The sequence below is a fragment of the Geospiza fortis genome, unplaced genomic scaffold (genome assembly GCF_000277835.1).
Source record: "Geospiza fortis unplaced genomic scaffold, GeoFor_1.0 scaffold339, whole genome shotgun sequence".
Taxonomy (NCBI): domain Eukaryota; kingdom Metazoa; phylum Chordata; class Aves; order Passeriformes; family Thraupidae; genus Geospiza; species Geospiza fortis.
Window position 1 is genome coordinate 25,226 of NW_005054611.1, and position 15,323 is coordinate 40,548.

The 15,323-nt window shown below is 35.0% G+C and overlaps 1 protein-coding gene across 1 annotated transcript in view; it reads left to right on the forward strand.

Moving 5' to 3' along the window:
* Nucleotides 1-15,323, forward strand: part of TMEM161B (transmembrane protein 161B) — a 34,472-nt gene that overhangs the window by 10,395 nt on the left and 8,754 nt on the right. The window contains exons 4-10 of the mRNA XM_005430255.2: nucleotides 679-835; nucleotides 6,151-6,302; nucleotides 6,818-6,878; nucleotides 8,603-8,743; nucleotides 11,786-11,899; nucleotides 12,953-13,127; nucleotides 15,168-15,264. Coding sequence (XP_005430312.1) covers nucleotides 679-835; nucleotides 6,151-6,302; nucleotides 6,818-6,878; nucleotides 8,603-8,743; nucleotides 11,786-11,899; nucleotides 12,953-13,127; nucleotides 15,168-15,264 — 897 coding nt within the window. The remainder of the gene's footprint in view (nucleotides 1-678; nucleotides 836-6,150; nucleotides 6,303-6,817; nucleotides 6,879-8,602; nucleotides 8,744-11,785; nucleotides 11,900-12,952; nucleotides 13,128-15,167; nucleotides 15,265-15,323) is intronic.

Genomic DNA, 15,323 nt, shown 5'->3' on the forward strand with positions numbered 1-15,323 from the left:
TAGAGAAAGTGTTTGGGGGAGACAATTTGTGTTGTCACAAATGGTTCTTTGGAGTTTCCAACACCTGTGGGAACTCTCTCCATAACATCTAGCCTGTATGCAACGCAGTATGATTCCCAGAATTTTTACAGTGAAGTTTACACAATGATTATTGCTTTATAGGATGTATTAACAAAATCTCGATGAGCAATCCATCAGGTATCTTAGATGGTGGGGTTTGTAAAATAAAAAGTATTGTTTATTTGTAATATAATAAACAATAGCCAGTGAGATTTCAATCTTTAGCAAAGGGTCAAAACAAACCCTCTTACCTGGAATTGCAGCCAGACTCAACTGGAAAACCTTTTACTCTCTGTGTTGTGAAATCTAAATTAAGTATGCTTTTTGGATTTAGGATGTTAATGTATAAAAGCTGAGGTGATAAAATAGTAAAACCTCATAGCCTTATAAATTTGAGTAGTTATTAAGTATTGGATGACAGAAGTAAAGAATGACGTTCACATTTTTGAGTAACTTTTTCATTGTTGCATTTTCCTTGGTTGATCTTGGTCTACCTAAATTTCACTTTAATACACTTAATACACAGTTGAAAACCTCTTTTAATTGCTGCTCCATTCTATATATATCAGTAACTGCCTTAAAACATACCTTTAACATTCACAAACTTATATTTTTCAGCATTGCATTACTTTCCAGAATATCAGTGGTTGGTGGATTTCACTGTTGCAGCTACAGTTGTGTATGTGGTGACAGAAGTCTACTACAGTATTATGAAGCCTTCACAAGAAATGAATATCAGCATAGTATGGTGTCTCCTTGTCTTGGGTTTTGCAGTGTATCCTTTTCGATTGTGTTGAATCGCCCTCTACCTGTTCCAAATAGTTTACATAATTCTGCAGTTCATATAAATCTCCGTGCCACTGATGGGCGGGACACAAAAATATTTGGCGTCCGGAAAAAGGGTCCTGTAAGCTAATGCCATTGTTGAATAATATATATGCTGTACATGCTCTTTGCAAATGCTGGTATCATTAGCTTGCTAACATTAATACCAGACCGTTTAGGAGAAAAATGCATGTATGCAAAGATAGTTAGTGTTCATCTGTAGTATGTAGTGGTTCTAAACTAACTTGATTTTGTTCAATTTGGCAATCAGAAATGGTTATGTGTACAGAAAGTACAGCTTTTGAAGAAGTTTGGAAATTTAGTGTGCTTTTTTTTTCAATATGTTTAATCTGATGCTTCTTGATCAGACTAGTACAATGATGTGTATACTAGTTTACTGCAAAAATACATGTGTGAATTTGTAATTTTAAAATACATTCAAGGTATTCTAAATAAGGTATGTAAACAGTTGTAGAAACTGAGCTCTGTGAAAAGCTAAACTCGCCTCTGAAACTGAGGGAAACAGGAGTGGAGTATTTAGGAAACAGGCATTATCAAACCATAAAATGTTTGTTTTGTTATGGAGGAGGCAGTTAATTTTTAAAATTATTTTACTGGAAAAGGCAGTATCACATATAGATGCTTGCATGGTAATTAAGTGTGTACCACATACGAATCCAGACTCGTGCTTTAGGGGGGAAAGTTGCAGTTTAAAGATATGATTGGAGATAAAGCAGTGGAATGGAATAAGGGCTTTTAAGAGAGCAAATTATAGAAAGGTGAACTGGAAAGTAAATTGCTACAGCTCCTCTGCTCCTTCAGCAGCTGAGAAGAGATAAAATGCTAAGTTACAGTTGATAAACCTCTTGAATATTCAAAATTGTTTCCTCTATATCAATGGCAGCTTTAAAGATTCTTAATGTGTTGTGGTTTGGTCAGTTGCTTAGTAATATCAGCAGTAGCTGCTGGTGTTATATAAAACCTTGAACTCTAATGTTTGTTTACATTTGGCTAAGAGTTCTGAATATGCTTCATGCTTGTCTGTCCTGAATAATTATTAAAATGTGTGACGCCTTTATAGCATGGACAGGAGCTCTTTTCTAAGTAGACTGGAGCATAAATCATAGAATTTCTCCAGAATTTTTTCCTTGTAATGTATAAAAACTTGCTAGAAGAGAAAGTCAACTCACATTTGGGGAAAAGAATGTCAGTTAGCATGCTTCCAGATCAGGTATTTCAGGTATTTGCCCTTAGACATGTCAGTGAACAGATCCATGGTCCAGAAGGTGGTTTTTCTAGTCTACTGTGAGAAGAAAATCAGTGTCTGGCTCTTGGGGCGCCTTTTAATTGTATTATAGCTATAGTATAGATAATGTATGATTGTTGCTGCACATCCTTTATTTTATTTTTTGGTGTGAGGTTGAGAATTTTAGTTTTGTCTCTGCAGAAGGAAGGAGAAAGAGGTGGCTACTGTTTCAAAAATCAGAAGATAGCCAACACCTTTCACTCAGGTTTTTAAGGATGAGGGGGTGTTTAATAGAACTAATGGAAAAAAGAGCTTCTAATACAAAAGCCACAATGTACTCTTAGATTTATCGGTGACAATGCCTTGTTTGCTTCATCTCTTGTATCTCAGGAGTAATCAATATAAATAACCCTATAGTAGTTGCAATTCTAGGTGTAACAGGGTTGGTGAATTGTATATTGTAGGAAGAGGTACAATACAGAGGGTATTGGTAACAATTCCTGTGGTCACTGGAGCCTAGTTAGATGAGGTTTCAGAAGGGGTTCATTCCTATGTTGTGACATCAGGTTTTTGGGATGCAGAGAATACTTAAAACTTACTCAACTACTCACTAACTCAATCTGTCAAGACCAGAAATTATTCTATAACACAAAATTCAGAAAAATTTTCTTGCCTACATATTTTTGACAGAAAGCAGTCAACATGATATGTCAAAGTTAAATATAGAGCAATTTTGTGTTTTGTTGACGAATGTTTCTTCTGTTTCATGCCAGTGTGTTAAGAGGTGAAAAGTTGTAGTGAGGATACAGAGCAAGTTTGAAGATGATAGAAAACTTGGAGGAGCTGTTGATTCCCTTGAAGGCAGGGTGGCCCTCAACAAATTCAAGCCCAAAGAGATATGGGTAATCACCAACCATTCTAAGTTCAACAAGGGAAAGTGTTGGATTCTGCACCAGGGATCAGGCAACCTTGGTTGTATGGGCAGACCAGGGAACACGAGCCTAGAAAGTAGTGCCATAGAAAAGGACCTGATGCTGCTGGTTGACAGAAAGTTGAGTGGGAGTCAGCAGTGCCCTGGCAACCAGGAGGGCAAACAGCCATGAGGAGAATGAAGGAGGGGAAGCTATATGAGGAGTGGTTGAGGTCACTTGGCCTGTTCAGCCTGGAGAAGAGGAGACTGAGGGGAGTGACCTCATTGCAGTCTACAGCCTTCTTGTGAGGGAAGAGAAGGGGCAGACACTGATCTCTTCTCTGTGGTGCCCAGTGACAGGACTCCAGTAAATGGCCTGAAGTTAAGTTAGGCCAGGGAAGACCTGAAGTTACGTGTCTTGGTTTGGAAAGACAGGAGTCTGCTAAGGAAGGCAGGAGCCTCCCCTGAAATGGAGAATGTGAACCCTCCCCAACCCTCTGAATTGCTATAAATTTTAAATTGAGGGGTTCTCAGGCAAAAAAATAGGAGAGCAGGAAATAATAGTTCTTTAATAGGGAAGGAAGAAAATAAAAGGATAAAATAAACAATGCAGTACACTAGAACAACACTGACAGAATCAGAACCCAACCTGACACCCTGTGGGTCAGGGTGTTGGTAGCAGTCCAATTGAAAATGTGGCTGCTGTCCTCCTGAAGTTGTCAGGTGTGGTTCTGTTGGGTTCTGTAGAGAAGGATGTATTCTTGCTCCGAAGATCCAGTGGAAGAAGAGGCAGCTGCTGTTCCTGTGGGAAATCCAGTGGAGAAAGCCGTGCTGGTGTCTCAAAAATCTGTGGATTATATCTGGGTAGCAATGCTTGGCTCCTCCCTCTGGGTGGAGCATCTCACAATGGGATATTATAGTTCTTATCAGTCATGCAGTGATATTCAATAGTCTGTTATCAGCAGATGTCCCCTCCCGAGGGAGGTGTGATTGTGGTCACTCAAAGAGAGAGATAAGGCAAACTGCCCACTTGACAAAAGATAATCGGCCATACAGATGGTAATGGTATACATCTTGCATTGCAATCTTCAGCATTAAGTTAGGGAAGTTTAGATTGAATATTAAGAAAAAGTTTTGACATGGAGGATGATTGATCACTGGAACAGGCTCCCTGGGGAAATGCTTACAGCACCAAGCCTGACAGTTCAAGAAGCATTTGGACAGTGGTGTCGGGCGCATGGTGTGATTCTTGGGGATGGTGCTGTGCAGGCCCAGGAGCTGGATGATTCTATGGGTCCTGTCCAACTCAGAATGTCTGCTTCTGTGAGTTCAGAGTTTTCATGTGTTTTAGTACGAACAGAAGATGGATCTTTTTCACTTCAACATATGAACTATAAAATTAAAGAATTCCATAATCGCAGCAGTTTAAAAATTATAATTATTTTTGTAAAAGGGTATACAATGATTTCTACAATGCCTGCAACTAAATACAATATGCAAAGTATACAATTCTATAATGCTTCTCGTGGCAAAAAAAACTCAATGAAGGGGGGAACTGGTGCAGGCGTTCTATTAACTTAGCACTAAATACTCCTAAATAATTCTTTCAGTACATCCTGAGTATTAGGTCTTGCAATGGAAGGAAGCGATGAAGCAAACCATAATGCTTCAATCTTCTCCAACCCAAAAATAGAAGCAGTGGTGATTATTTAACTAACAGAGGGTTTCAGTCCTGTGTAGTTTGCATAATCATGGATCTATTTATTGAGCTCTGAATCTGCACTATAATTTTAGTATGCTTTCTTTTTCCTCCTTGAATTTTCCAAATCCTTCAAGCACAATCCATACTTGAAGTCATATCGGTGGGGGTCATAAATCTGATGATAGATTAGGTTTGTTGATCACAAACTTATAAAGTCCTTTGTATAACTTCAGGGTGTTTTCAATTTGTGATTAATGCTGCTAGCTGTACAAAGAGCCTTGGTTTAAGCATGCGTTATTCAGAGAAACAACGTCCAGAACACAGTCTGTATGATCTCTTATGTCCTTCTTTTTGGGATAAGTTAAGTCTTCCTTTTGATGTATCAGTTCTTTCTGTAAAGTATAGAGGGGTCTGAAGGTGATTTCTGTATGAGATTAGAATTACTAGATGCTGTCCTTAGACCACATTGTGCATATTAGAATCTCTCTGCATATACATGAAATTCAGCAGTGTGTATGTTAAATGTGTGCTGCCTGTTGAAGCATAATCATCGTTTCTTGAGAGATTGACGACTGTTAAAGTGTTTGACTGAATATATACCCCCAAAAATGTTTTCATGTACTCTACATATTAATATTATTTCAGTACTAGAAATAGGCAAATACAACTGCATTATTGCATAGTGGAGGAAAAAAGGTGCTACAGATTACACTTAAAATCTTTTTTTTTTCCTTTTTGTCCTTTTTTTTCAAATCACGTAATGCCTGGAATTATCTCCAAATACTTTTTTTAAATCTGGACTGGATATTGCGTACCATTTAAATTATAATGAGCTGCAGTTCATAGTAATAAGAGTGTATAATGAAAAGTTTATCCTAATCTGTTACACTTGAGAACTGATTTAGAAATGTGTAAAAAAGAATACATAAAAATATTTTTAAAACACCCTGATAACAGAGCAGGTGATGTCTTAAATGTTTGTCTTTGTGGCAGTGGGGCTAGATAAAAGGATGTTGAAGTGCTTGAAGAAGTGGCTTAGTGATGAACTTGTTGGTGTCAGGATGATTGATTTGATTTGATCCTAAAGTATTTTCCAAACAAAATGATTTATCTGAAAGGGGAGAAATAGAAGTTCATCTTTTCATGTGTCTTCTTTCTTACTACAAGTAAGCCTAGATCAAAACTCTACTCCAGAGTATTCCTGGCTATGCATTATGAGATTATTATGCTTTAATATGTTCTGTAATTTAACCTGAAATTGGCTGAACACATACTACCTTCCAAAGAAATAAATGCACATCATAGAACAACCCTGTAGATGAACAGAATAAAATATTATAATTCTTAGTTATAAGATTCTTTGTTATTTTACAAACTTAATTTTCCTTGACCTTTTTTATTACGTAGTAAGGTACTGTTTTCATTGACTACCCACTATTTCAAAGTTGAAGATGGAGGTGAAAGATCAGTCTGTGTCACTTTTGGTTTTTTCTTCTTTGTGAAAGCCATGGCAATACTCATTGTGACAGAAAACTATCTAGAGTTTGGATTAGAATCAGGTAACTCCTTTCTTTAGTATTTGAAACAGCTGTAGTGATTGCATGATCTGAATAAATTATTTCCAGAGTTTTTGAGAAAATCTGTGTTAAAATAAATGCTGTAATTTATATGCGTCTAAGGAAATTTGCTTCGGAATGAAGATTCTAGACAATATCCTGTACATTTTCCTACTGTTCTCTTAAATAGTCTATTTTTTGCCTAGGTTGGTTGTTTTGTTAATTGTATTTGTCTTCCAGTTACAGATTTAGCCCTTTTTTACTTTCATAGTAAAGTGTAGCTCCCTTACTGGAAAAACATTTAAAAAGTTATCTTTTTTCATCTTCCCAAAGTGTTCAAATAGTGCAGATGTTGTTAATCAAGCTTTACTTTATTGTGGCCAACTAATTAGCACATGAAAGAGCTCTGTTAGACATATGAAAAATTGTTTAAAAGATGACTTGTTACCCAGCGTTTTATTTCACAAAAGGGATTATTTGTTTGTACTGTAATAAAAGAAATATATATGTCCCTGCAGGATTCTCGAATTTCTCAGAAAGTGCTATGCAGTTTCTCGAAAAACAAGGTTTGGAATCCCAGTAAGTTTCTGAAAATACAATTTTCTGTTTATATGTGAATTTATAACTTGTCTGTCTATATGTGAATTTATGAACCATTTGGATTTTCTTTGCAAGCCTTTGTCTTGCATGTTTTGCTTTTGTACATGGTTATAATCCCTCCAACACTTTAAAGAGATTAATGAAAAGATCTGAAAGTACCCACAAGTAACTGAAGTTGCATTAAAGTTTTCATTTTAATATGGAGATAATTACTGACATTTTGATTGTAGTTCATAAAATACAGTTCAAAACTGTAAACACTTCTTTCACAGTATTTCCCTTCAAAAAGGTTTGTTTAAATAGAGAAGTATTTTTTATCATTCCTATGGCATGTAAGAGAAGGAGTGTGCAAAAGCTACAAGACAGAGGTTTGTGTTAAATTTCGCATTAGGAATAAGTTGTGTTATTCATGTTTTCAGGTTATAAGTGTGTTCCTGTCATGCAAAAACATCTGCTTGCTACAGGACATCCAAGCCTCATGTAGACTGTTAAAGGAGCATGCCATATCTTGTGATGTTACATAAATACACAAACACTGTCATAGGCTTTGTATATTGCAAAATGGTTTTCTGTTACAGTTCCTTATACTTGTGTGCTAAAATTTAGAATTTAGGGACCATTTCATCACTGGGAGCGCATTGAATTTCTTGCTTGATAAGTCTCAAGTATCATGCAGAAGCCATGGCATATCTTTACTTTTGAGGAACAGAAGCTTCCACAAACTAGATCACTGTAATTTATGAATAAACTCATGGGAAACCATTAACTGAATCCCGTGTGTTTCTTAGCCTTTCTTTAATCTACTTTCCTAAACTATTGCAAAGTCACTACCTTCTGTATTCATTTTGATGTTGTTTGTTTAGCTATAAATTATTGCAGTGCTTTGCCTTTTTTAGCAGTACCCAGAGTTAATGATGGTGTCTTTTGATAGTTTAGGTGACATAGATTAAGAAAGAATCTGAAACTCATTTGAATCACTAGATTTGGTTTAGTTCCTCTTTGATCTACTAGTTACATTTCACTGTAACTATGATGGTTTTATTGTTTGTTTGAGGGTTTTGTTTTGTTCTTTTTTTTTCTTTGTGTAAACCTGTATTTGTTAATTACATGATTAATTCTGTGATTTCTTTGATCATGGATACTTTTCCCGTAGCTTTTATTATGTACAATACTAATCACTTGGAAGAGACGTGTTAACAACCATGTGTACATTTCAGATAAATTTGTGAAAAGTTGCAGTAATAACAGTTTGATAGAGATTTTTAATGGATAATGGTAGAATAAGGTATCCATTTTGTCTTCCAGCAGTTAAACTTATGAAACATCTGTTCCTCTTAAAAACACAGTCGTGAAATTAATTCTATTTTAGCTGTTTCTGTTATATAATTTGTTGCTAATTACAATATAAAATTATTCTTTTTTTTCTTCTCTACTAACAAATTAATATCTCACAGTCAGTAAATTAGGTTTTCTGTTTTTCTAGGAATTAAATAGATTATTTTGTTAGATTTTGAAAGTATTTTTAAAAATTTTAATTTCTGATTGGTTTTTAATAATGCTAGTATTTTGGAGGAAGCCTATAGAATACTGTTGGCTTTTTTTATTAAATGTTAGATACTGTTGGATTGAAAGTAGTCTCTGATACTCCCCGCTCCCCCAACGTCCTCCCCAAGAAAATGCTTACTTCCTTTCTTTTCTTTTAGGGGTCCTGTGTCTAAACTAACCTTCAAATTGTTCCTGGCTGTTCTGTGTTCACTTATTGGTGCTTTTTTGACATTCCCTGGCTTGCGACTGGCTCAAATGCATCTTGATGCTCTGAATTTAGCAACAGAAAAAATAACACAGTAAGAGAAAATATATGCAAATAGGTATATGCTACTCAGTCTTAAATCTTTTATGTCTAAAAATGTCTAAGCAAACTATTCCAACAAGAAGGTAGTGACTTAAGACTTCTGTTGCTGCCTGCTTTTTGTATCATGAGCAGATTTGCCACCTGCCACTTTCTGCTCAACCTGTGCTTTGCCAGTCTGTTACATTCTTTGCCTTGTAATTAAGAGTCTCAATTAAAGGAGCTTTCCTTTCCTCCTGCAAAAACTCCACCATGAATGTCTCTGTGTCCAGCTTTCTTTCCCCCATCATGTCTTTCCAGAAGTTAAGATAAACTTCAGGAAGTACAAATATGACCACAGACTGGTTTTTTTCACCCACACTTACAGCTGGGCATTATTCCTTTAATTAATTTAGCATAGGATAAAATGCAAAAATGACCCAGAATATTTAATTAGGGTCATATGTTAATACCAATTTAAAGGAGTATTTTCATTTTCAGCCATCCTTCCATTTGGCAGTAAAATGTTCTGTCCAATTTAACTATTTCTTTTGAGCATTCTCTGGTTGAGAGGGTGAAACTCCAAGTGGCTTTCAGAGATCTTGGCTGTTGATGTTTAATACAGATTCTGCAGCATAGGGCAGTTTAGATGTTCAGTCTGGTAAATTTCTTAAGAGAACCACTATGTTTTCCAGTAGGAAAATAATTTTTGTGCAAATTGCATTTTTTTCCTTTCCCTTCAGGAATGCCCAGCTTAAAAATTAATCTGTTTGAATTGAGTCCAGTCTTGGTAAATTTATAAGCAATTACACTTGCACTCAATGTAGTTTTCTATGTAGCAGCCAGCTACTGGATTGTTTTATCTGCTGTTATGTTTCTGTCTGTGTGTAGACTGTGACTGAGTCACTTCCTAATCTATTCTTTCCAGACAGATAAACTACTTAGTTCTTAATTGCTATAGTTCTCACTATTTTAAAATTCTTTGTGTCTTTTCTCTAAGTATTCCAGCATCTTCCTTGATCAATGGACGTAACATCCTAGGCAGAAATATAAACTCTCTGAAGCAAAAAATTCATTAATTAAGAACTAAGGGGCAATTAATATCCACTGAAGTGTGGTTATAAAAATTAAAACTTACCTAGCTTCTTTAGACGGTATCGGAACTGGTTGTTGAAGATAACTTTGTTCAATACCACCAAGTTATTTTTGAAAGTCTACCAATATTTGGACTATTCAGCTGGAACAATGTGAAAATTACATTAAATGGGTATTAAATGGATACATGATAAGGTATCCAAATAATTAGATAAAGCCATTATAAAGAATATTTGTCAAGTGATAGGTTCTAATAAACCTGAAGAACATAACTTGTCCTTGCTGATGCATTTTTGCTAAAGTTATTGACTACACTTGTTTGACAGTGATTAAAGAGGGGGGTTGTAAATGAGGATGACTTGTCACTGATAGAAAGCTCTCTAAGCTGGGTACTAAAACAATGCCTATCTTTGCAGTCAAATACATACTCTACTTAAAAAACCCCAACCAAAACAACTGCAAAGAAAAAGCCCACCAACTAAACAAAATACAAAAACAACTAAAACCAAAGAAAAAACTGTAATCAAAACTAAAAGCCCCCACATCCCTTAAGCTGCCCCAAAACCCCACAAATCTCTCTTAAAACCCAACAAAAGAACCAAAACTAAACAACTTAAAAATATCCAACACAAAATCTATTCCTTAATGGAATGGAACACTTAACTTGCAAGGGAGCACTGAGCAAAAAAAAGCCCCAAAACTTAAAGGTTAATGATCAAGAACCATTTTACTAATATGTTCAAAATTATTATTGTGATTCTTTTATGAGTATAGGGAGTAAGTTCATTGTTTTTAGGTAAACAGAATAAAAATCATCTAGTATTCCCTTTAGGTTTTAAGAACTGGTTTGATTTTTTTTTCTTTGGCGGTAGTATCCTTACTTGCATATATTTGGAGTCTTCTTAACAAAGTTGTACAATTTTCATACACATTTCCTTTGCCACAGTCTGCATCAAGAGTATTTCAGCCTTCCTGCCTGTTCCATTAAACAAAAACAAAACAAAAACAAGAACAAAAAAATAGAGATTCCCACCACCCTTTGGCACATTAGTCTGTTAACTCAGTAGGATCTCCTAAATAAGTAGAAGCTCAGGTAAAGGCTTTCACAATCTAATTAAATGCTTTGGACTGATCCTTCCCAGGTGCATTCCCAGGCACCACTTAATAGCTAGCAGGGCTTATTTCTTCATCTGAAACCGAAGATTTAAATTTGTGTTTGATGACAGCTTCTGTTATATGCACACATTTTAGTGGTTTTAGGAAGCTTGATAGTTTGCAATCGAGAAGATCTTGTGTTCTTTATAAAATTTTTGATTACGTAATTTTTTCTGTAGTGCAGAAGTACTGTAGTGAAGGTAGAGACAAACCTGATTCTGTCAGGGAGGAAACACTGCACTAACAAAACAACCCAATCCCTTCAACTGTTCTCATTTCATTTTAGCAACAAAAAATGATTGGGGAAAATGGGTTTAGAAATAGAGAAGAAAATTTAGAAGTTTAGAAATAAAGAAGGATATTAATTTAAGGGAGAACTCCAAAAACTATATCCCATTTAAAAATTCTGCTACTTTGTACTCAAAGATTACTGAAGAGTACTACTTTTATTTTTGTTGTGCAGTTTCATACAATATTTTTTTTGGTCTAAGTATCTTTAATGTAAGTACCAACTTTAATTTAATCAGTGTTTCTAAATAAAATGCTTCATTAAACTGTGTAATCTGACCTCTGACAACTGTTTATCCTGTTCTTTTTAAAGCCAAAATCCAGAGTGATTTCACAATATATAATGTTACTGTTTGGTTGAAATGTAAGCCATACCTATAAAATAGGGAAGAAATTTTCTTATTTATCTTTCTTCCAATTATTTTAAAGTTAATATTTCTCCTTTTGAATCTGTATATACTTTCAACAGTATGGTCATTGTTTTCATTTACTAAGTTCCCCATTTTTTTTCTTTTTTCAGAACATTGCTACATGTAAACTTCTTGGCACCTTTATTTATGGTTCTACTGTGGGTAAAACCAATCACTAAGGACTACATTATGAGCCCACCTTTGGGCAAAGAGAGCATTCCTTTGTAAGATTTCATTTAGAAGTTCTTTCTGGGGTATTGAGAACAAAACGTTGTCTTAGCACTCTTTGCACGTTGAAGAAACATGAAGGACTTTAATAGCATCGGCTGTCAGAGGTATTGTGGCAGGTGCAGCTGAATTATAAGGAGCTTCTGTTATTTCAAAAGAGTGAGTTGCAGAATGTTGAGTGTTAAGGTACTGGTTCCCAAAAAACTGCTGTCTCTTGATGACTCCTTGGCAGTAATGGGTTGTTTTTTGTAGGGGTGGAATACCACCTCGCTACCCGCTGCAACCTTATGTCTTGCATATTGGTGTAGGAGAGAAGTGGTTTCAGTGAAAACAGATAAGATATGTTGGCATGAGAACATAAGCTAGGAGGTTTGTCTTAATATTTACATACTGATGAAGTGGTATTGAATTGATAGGTAAAATATTTACATTATAGAACGGGTAAGAGTTTCCAGGAAGAGAGGTATTTGAAATAATGTCCAAGTAGAGTAGATTGTCATTGTCACAATTAGTCGTGCTAATTCAAAATATCCTTGAAAGAGGTGAGGTAAGCTTCTAAAGTGATCCTGTGACCATTGAGCTATTACATAAAACACAACAGATATACATATTTTGTATGTTTCTGTTCCTCAGTTTGTCTTAAAATGAGGGTTGAGCTTTTACTGGGTATCTCAGGTAACTGAAGTACCCATTCACAATCTAGTACTATTTACTATCTAGTCCTGTGTGTCCAAAAACCTGTAATTATCTCAGCAACCTTCGTTTTTAGTGTCCAACCTTCATTACTTAGAATGTAGGCAGTTAAGAACTGCTATTGTTTACAGACAAATGAATACTAATTTGGATCTATGCTGTAGGGCTATTGAGAAGTAATGGGAAAGAGAAATAGAAGGCATTGCTTGCATGTGAACTTCATAACTATAGTTTGTGTGTTAACTGTTTTTGGCAATTTGTCTCAAGATTACAGATGATAAAAACCATAGCAGTATAATAACCATAGCAGTAGGTGGTCTTTGGAAAGCAGCATTACCCTTTTTCTTTATCCACAGAATGTCAGAAGATACATTTGATACCATCAGATTGTGGATTATAATCCTGTTGTGTGTTTTACGGTTGGCTATGATGCGTCGTCATTTACAGGCCTATCTGAATTTAGCCCAGAAAAGCGTGGACCAGATGAAAAAGGAAGCTGGTAGAATAAGTATGGTTGATTTACAGAAAATGGTAAGTATGGTGGCACTTAGATTGTATATTTGTAGTATTTTGACTGTGCAAATGATTTTTTTCCAATTTGTTGTCTTCTGTGGCAGCAGAGCTCAAATCTGAATGAAGCTTTCTAGACTATATCTCCTATTAAAATACAGAAAAATCCTGCAAACCTAAATACGGAGAGATGTATCATCTCGGTTATTCAGGTAGTTTGTCCTTGGTTATTTGGAAGTTCGTATAAAAGATCCCTTCCAATGAGTGGTGATCTGTAATTACAACATGGGAAAGAAAAAATTGAACTTTTATGGACGGGAAATATAGTGTTACCATCTATGATTTTTAAATTGAGGGAAAATTTATGACAAGGTGGTTATATTTTGGAATAAAATGACAGATGTTTAATTCTGTCAGACCACTTAGAAGTGCACCAGCCTAGTTAAAAAATTATTTGTCATATTGTGGACAAGACAAAATTTCCGAGGTTTCTTTTTTTAAAAGAAAAGTAGTAAAGCATACCTTAAACAAATGGATGAGGTAGAATGGCTGTCGTGTGTTGTCTTCAAAATAAATTTACATTTCTGTTGTTGCATGATAGTGCTGTCTAATGATCCTGCTGAGTTGGGGTCTGTTGCAGGAGGAATATTTGAAGCATGCCATAAGACAGAGACTCCTCTTCTAGGATTGTCATTATTACATGTAGTTACACTAAATGTCTAAATGTCATAGTCTGAAGGTGCACTAGTTATTTACGAAGTGGCTAGGAATTTGCTCCAGAAAAAAAACTAAGAAGTACGTGCAGTAGCAGCTGGTTAGGATGGAACTACGCTAGTTGCTGTAAATGTGCTATTTTAATACTGGGAATTTTACTCCTATCTGTAAAACATTAATGTCTTCTCCATGTGGCATTTCTTATATCCATTTCTCCATCTTCATATATTCTGTTTGAGAAGGCCATAGTTACTAGATGGCCTATGTCTTGTTTTGTTTTACTAATCATATCTGCTTTACCTTTTTTATTAACTTCTGCCAATGAATTCTTTCCTGTCTATCATTGTACAGTGATCATTACTTTTTAATTTGTAATTTTTGTCATATTCCATCAATTTTTTGACAAATTTTTTTGTCTCATGCTTTTTCTTCTGTCATTGTCTTATTACTTTTCTTTCTCATGTTAGTTTTTTGATGCATGCTCATTAAGAAGCCTGTTGAGAGGTATTCCCAAAACTGTCACATCTATCTTCATAATTTTTGCCAACCTGCATTCTCTTCTTTTATGAAACGGGTAGTTTTATTTCACTGCTTGCTTGCTCTTATTTTATCACTTTTTTCCGTCTTTATTTAATTTAATCTTTTAGGTCAATAGCTTATAAAAATATGTAATGTTACAATCTTGAGAAAAATGGAACCTATGGGAAAGTAGGGAGAGGGATATATCTGAATGGACTTTGATGAACCATAGTGTATGACTGAAATAAAGACCATTTAAATGCTGTTATTGATCTAATGAAAACTCAACTTATCATTGTTTCTAAAATACAAATGTTTTCCAGTTGGAAATCTCAAAAATATCTCACTTTTGAAAAAGGACTGTAATATTAACGAAGCTTTCATTTACCTTTTATGGGGCTTTGGACTGTGACTACTACTTAATTTTTGGAATAGGATTTAGCTTGTAAATGGCTGGGAACTTGTAAAATTAAACATATATATTTTTGTTTCTGGTGTATTAAAGTAGGAGTCATTGAATAATGGCATACAGTTTGCAGAAGCAAAATTGATTCTCTATTTTTTAACAGAATTGATGCTTTTAATTATTTTCTTTCAGCCCTTCTTCTCAGATTTGTAAATGTCCTGAAACTAGAATTCATTATGGGGATTTCTTTGTTAGGTCTTTTGAAGACAATATGTCACATGCCAAGAGTTACTAGAAAATTCTTAAAACAGCTTTAATGCATAAATACTGGGTTTTTTATTAAATTGTCTTTCTATACATATTCATAAAAGTCTGCTTTGATCAATCAGGAATCATGAACTTATAGTCTTTCTCTTTTCTAGGTGGCTCGGGTATTCTATTATCTCTGTGTAATTGCACTGCAGTATGTTGCACCATTGGTAATGCTTCTTCACACAACTCTGCTCTTGAAAACACTAGGTAGGCAAAATTGGATCAACAGTAGTTTATTCTGTTCTACATGGGGCTTTTTTTATTTT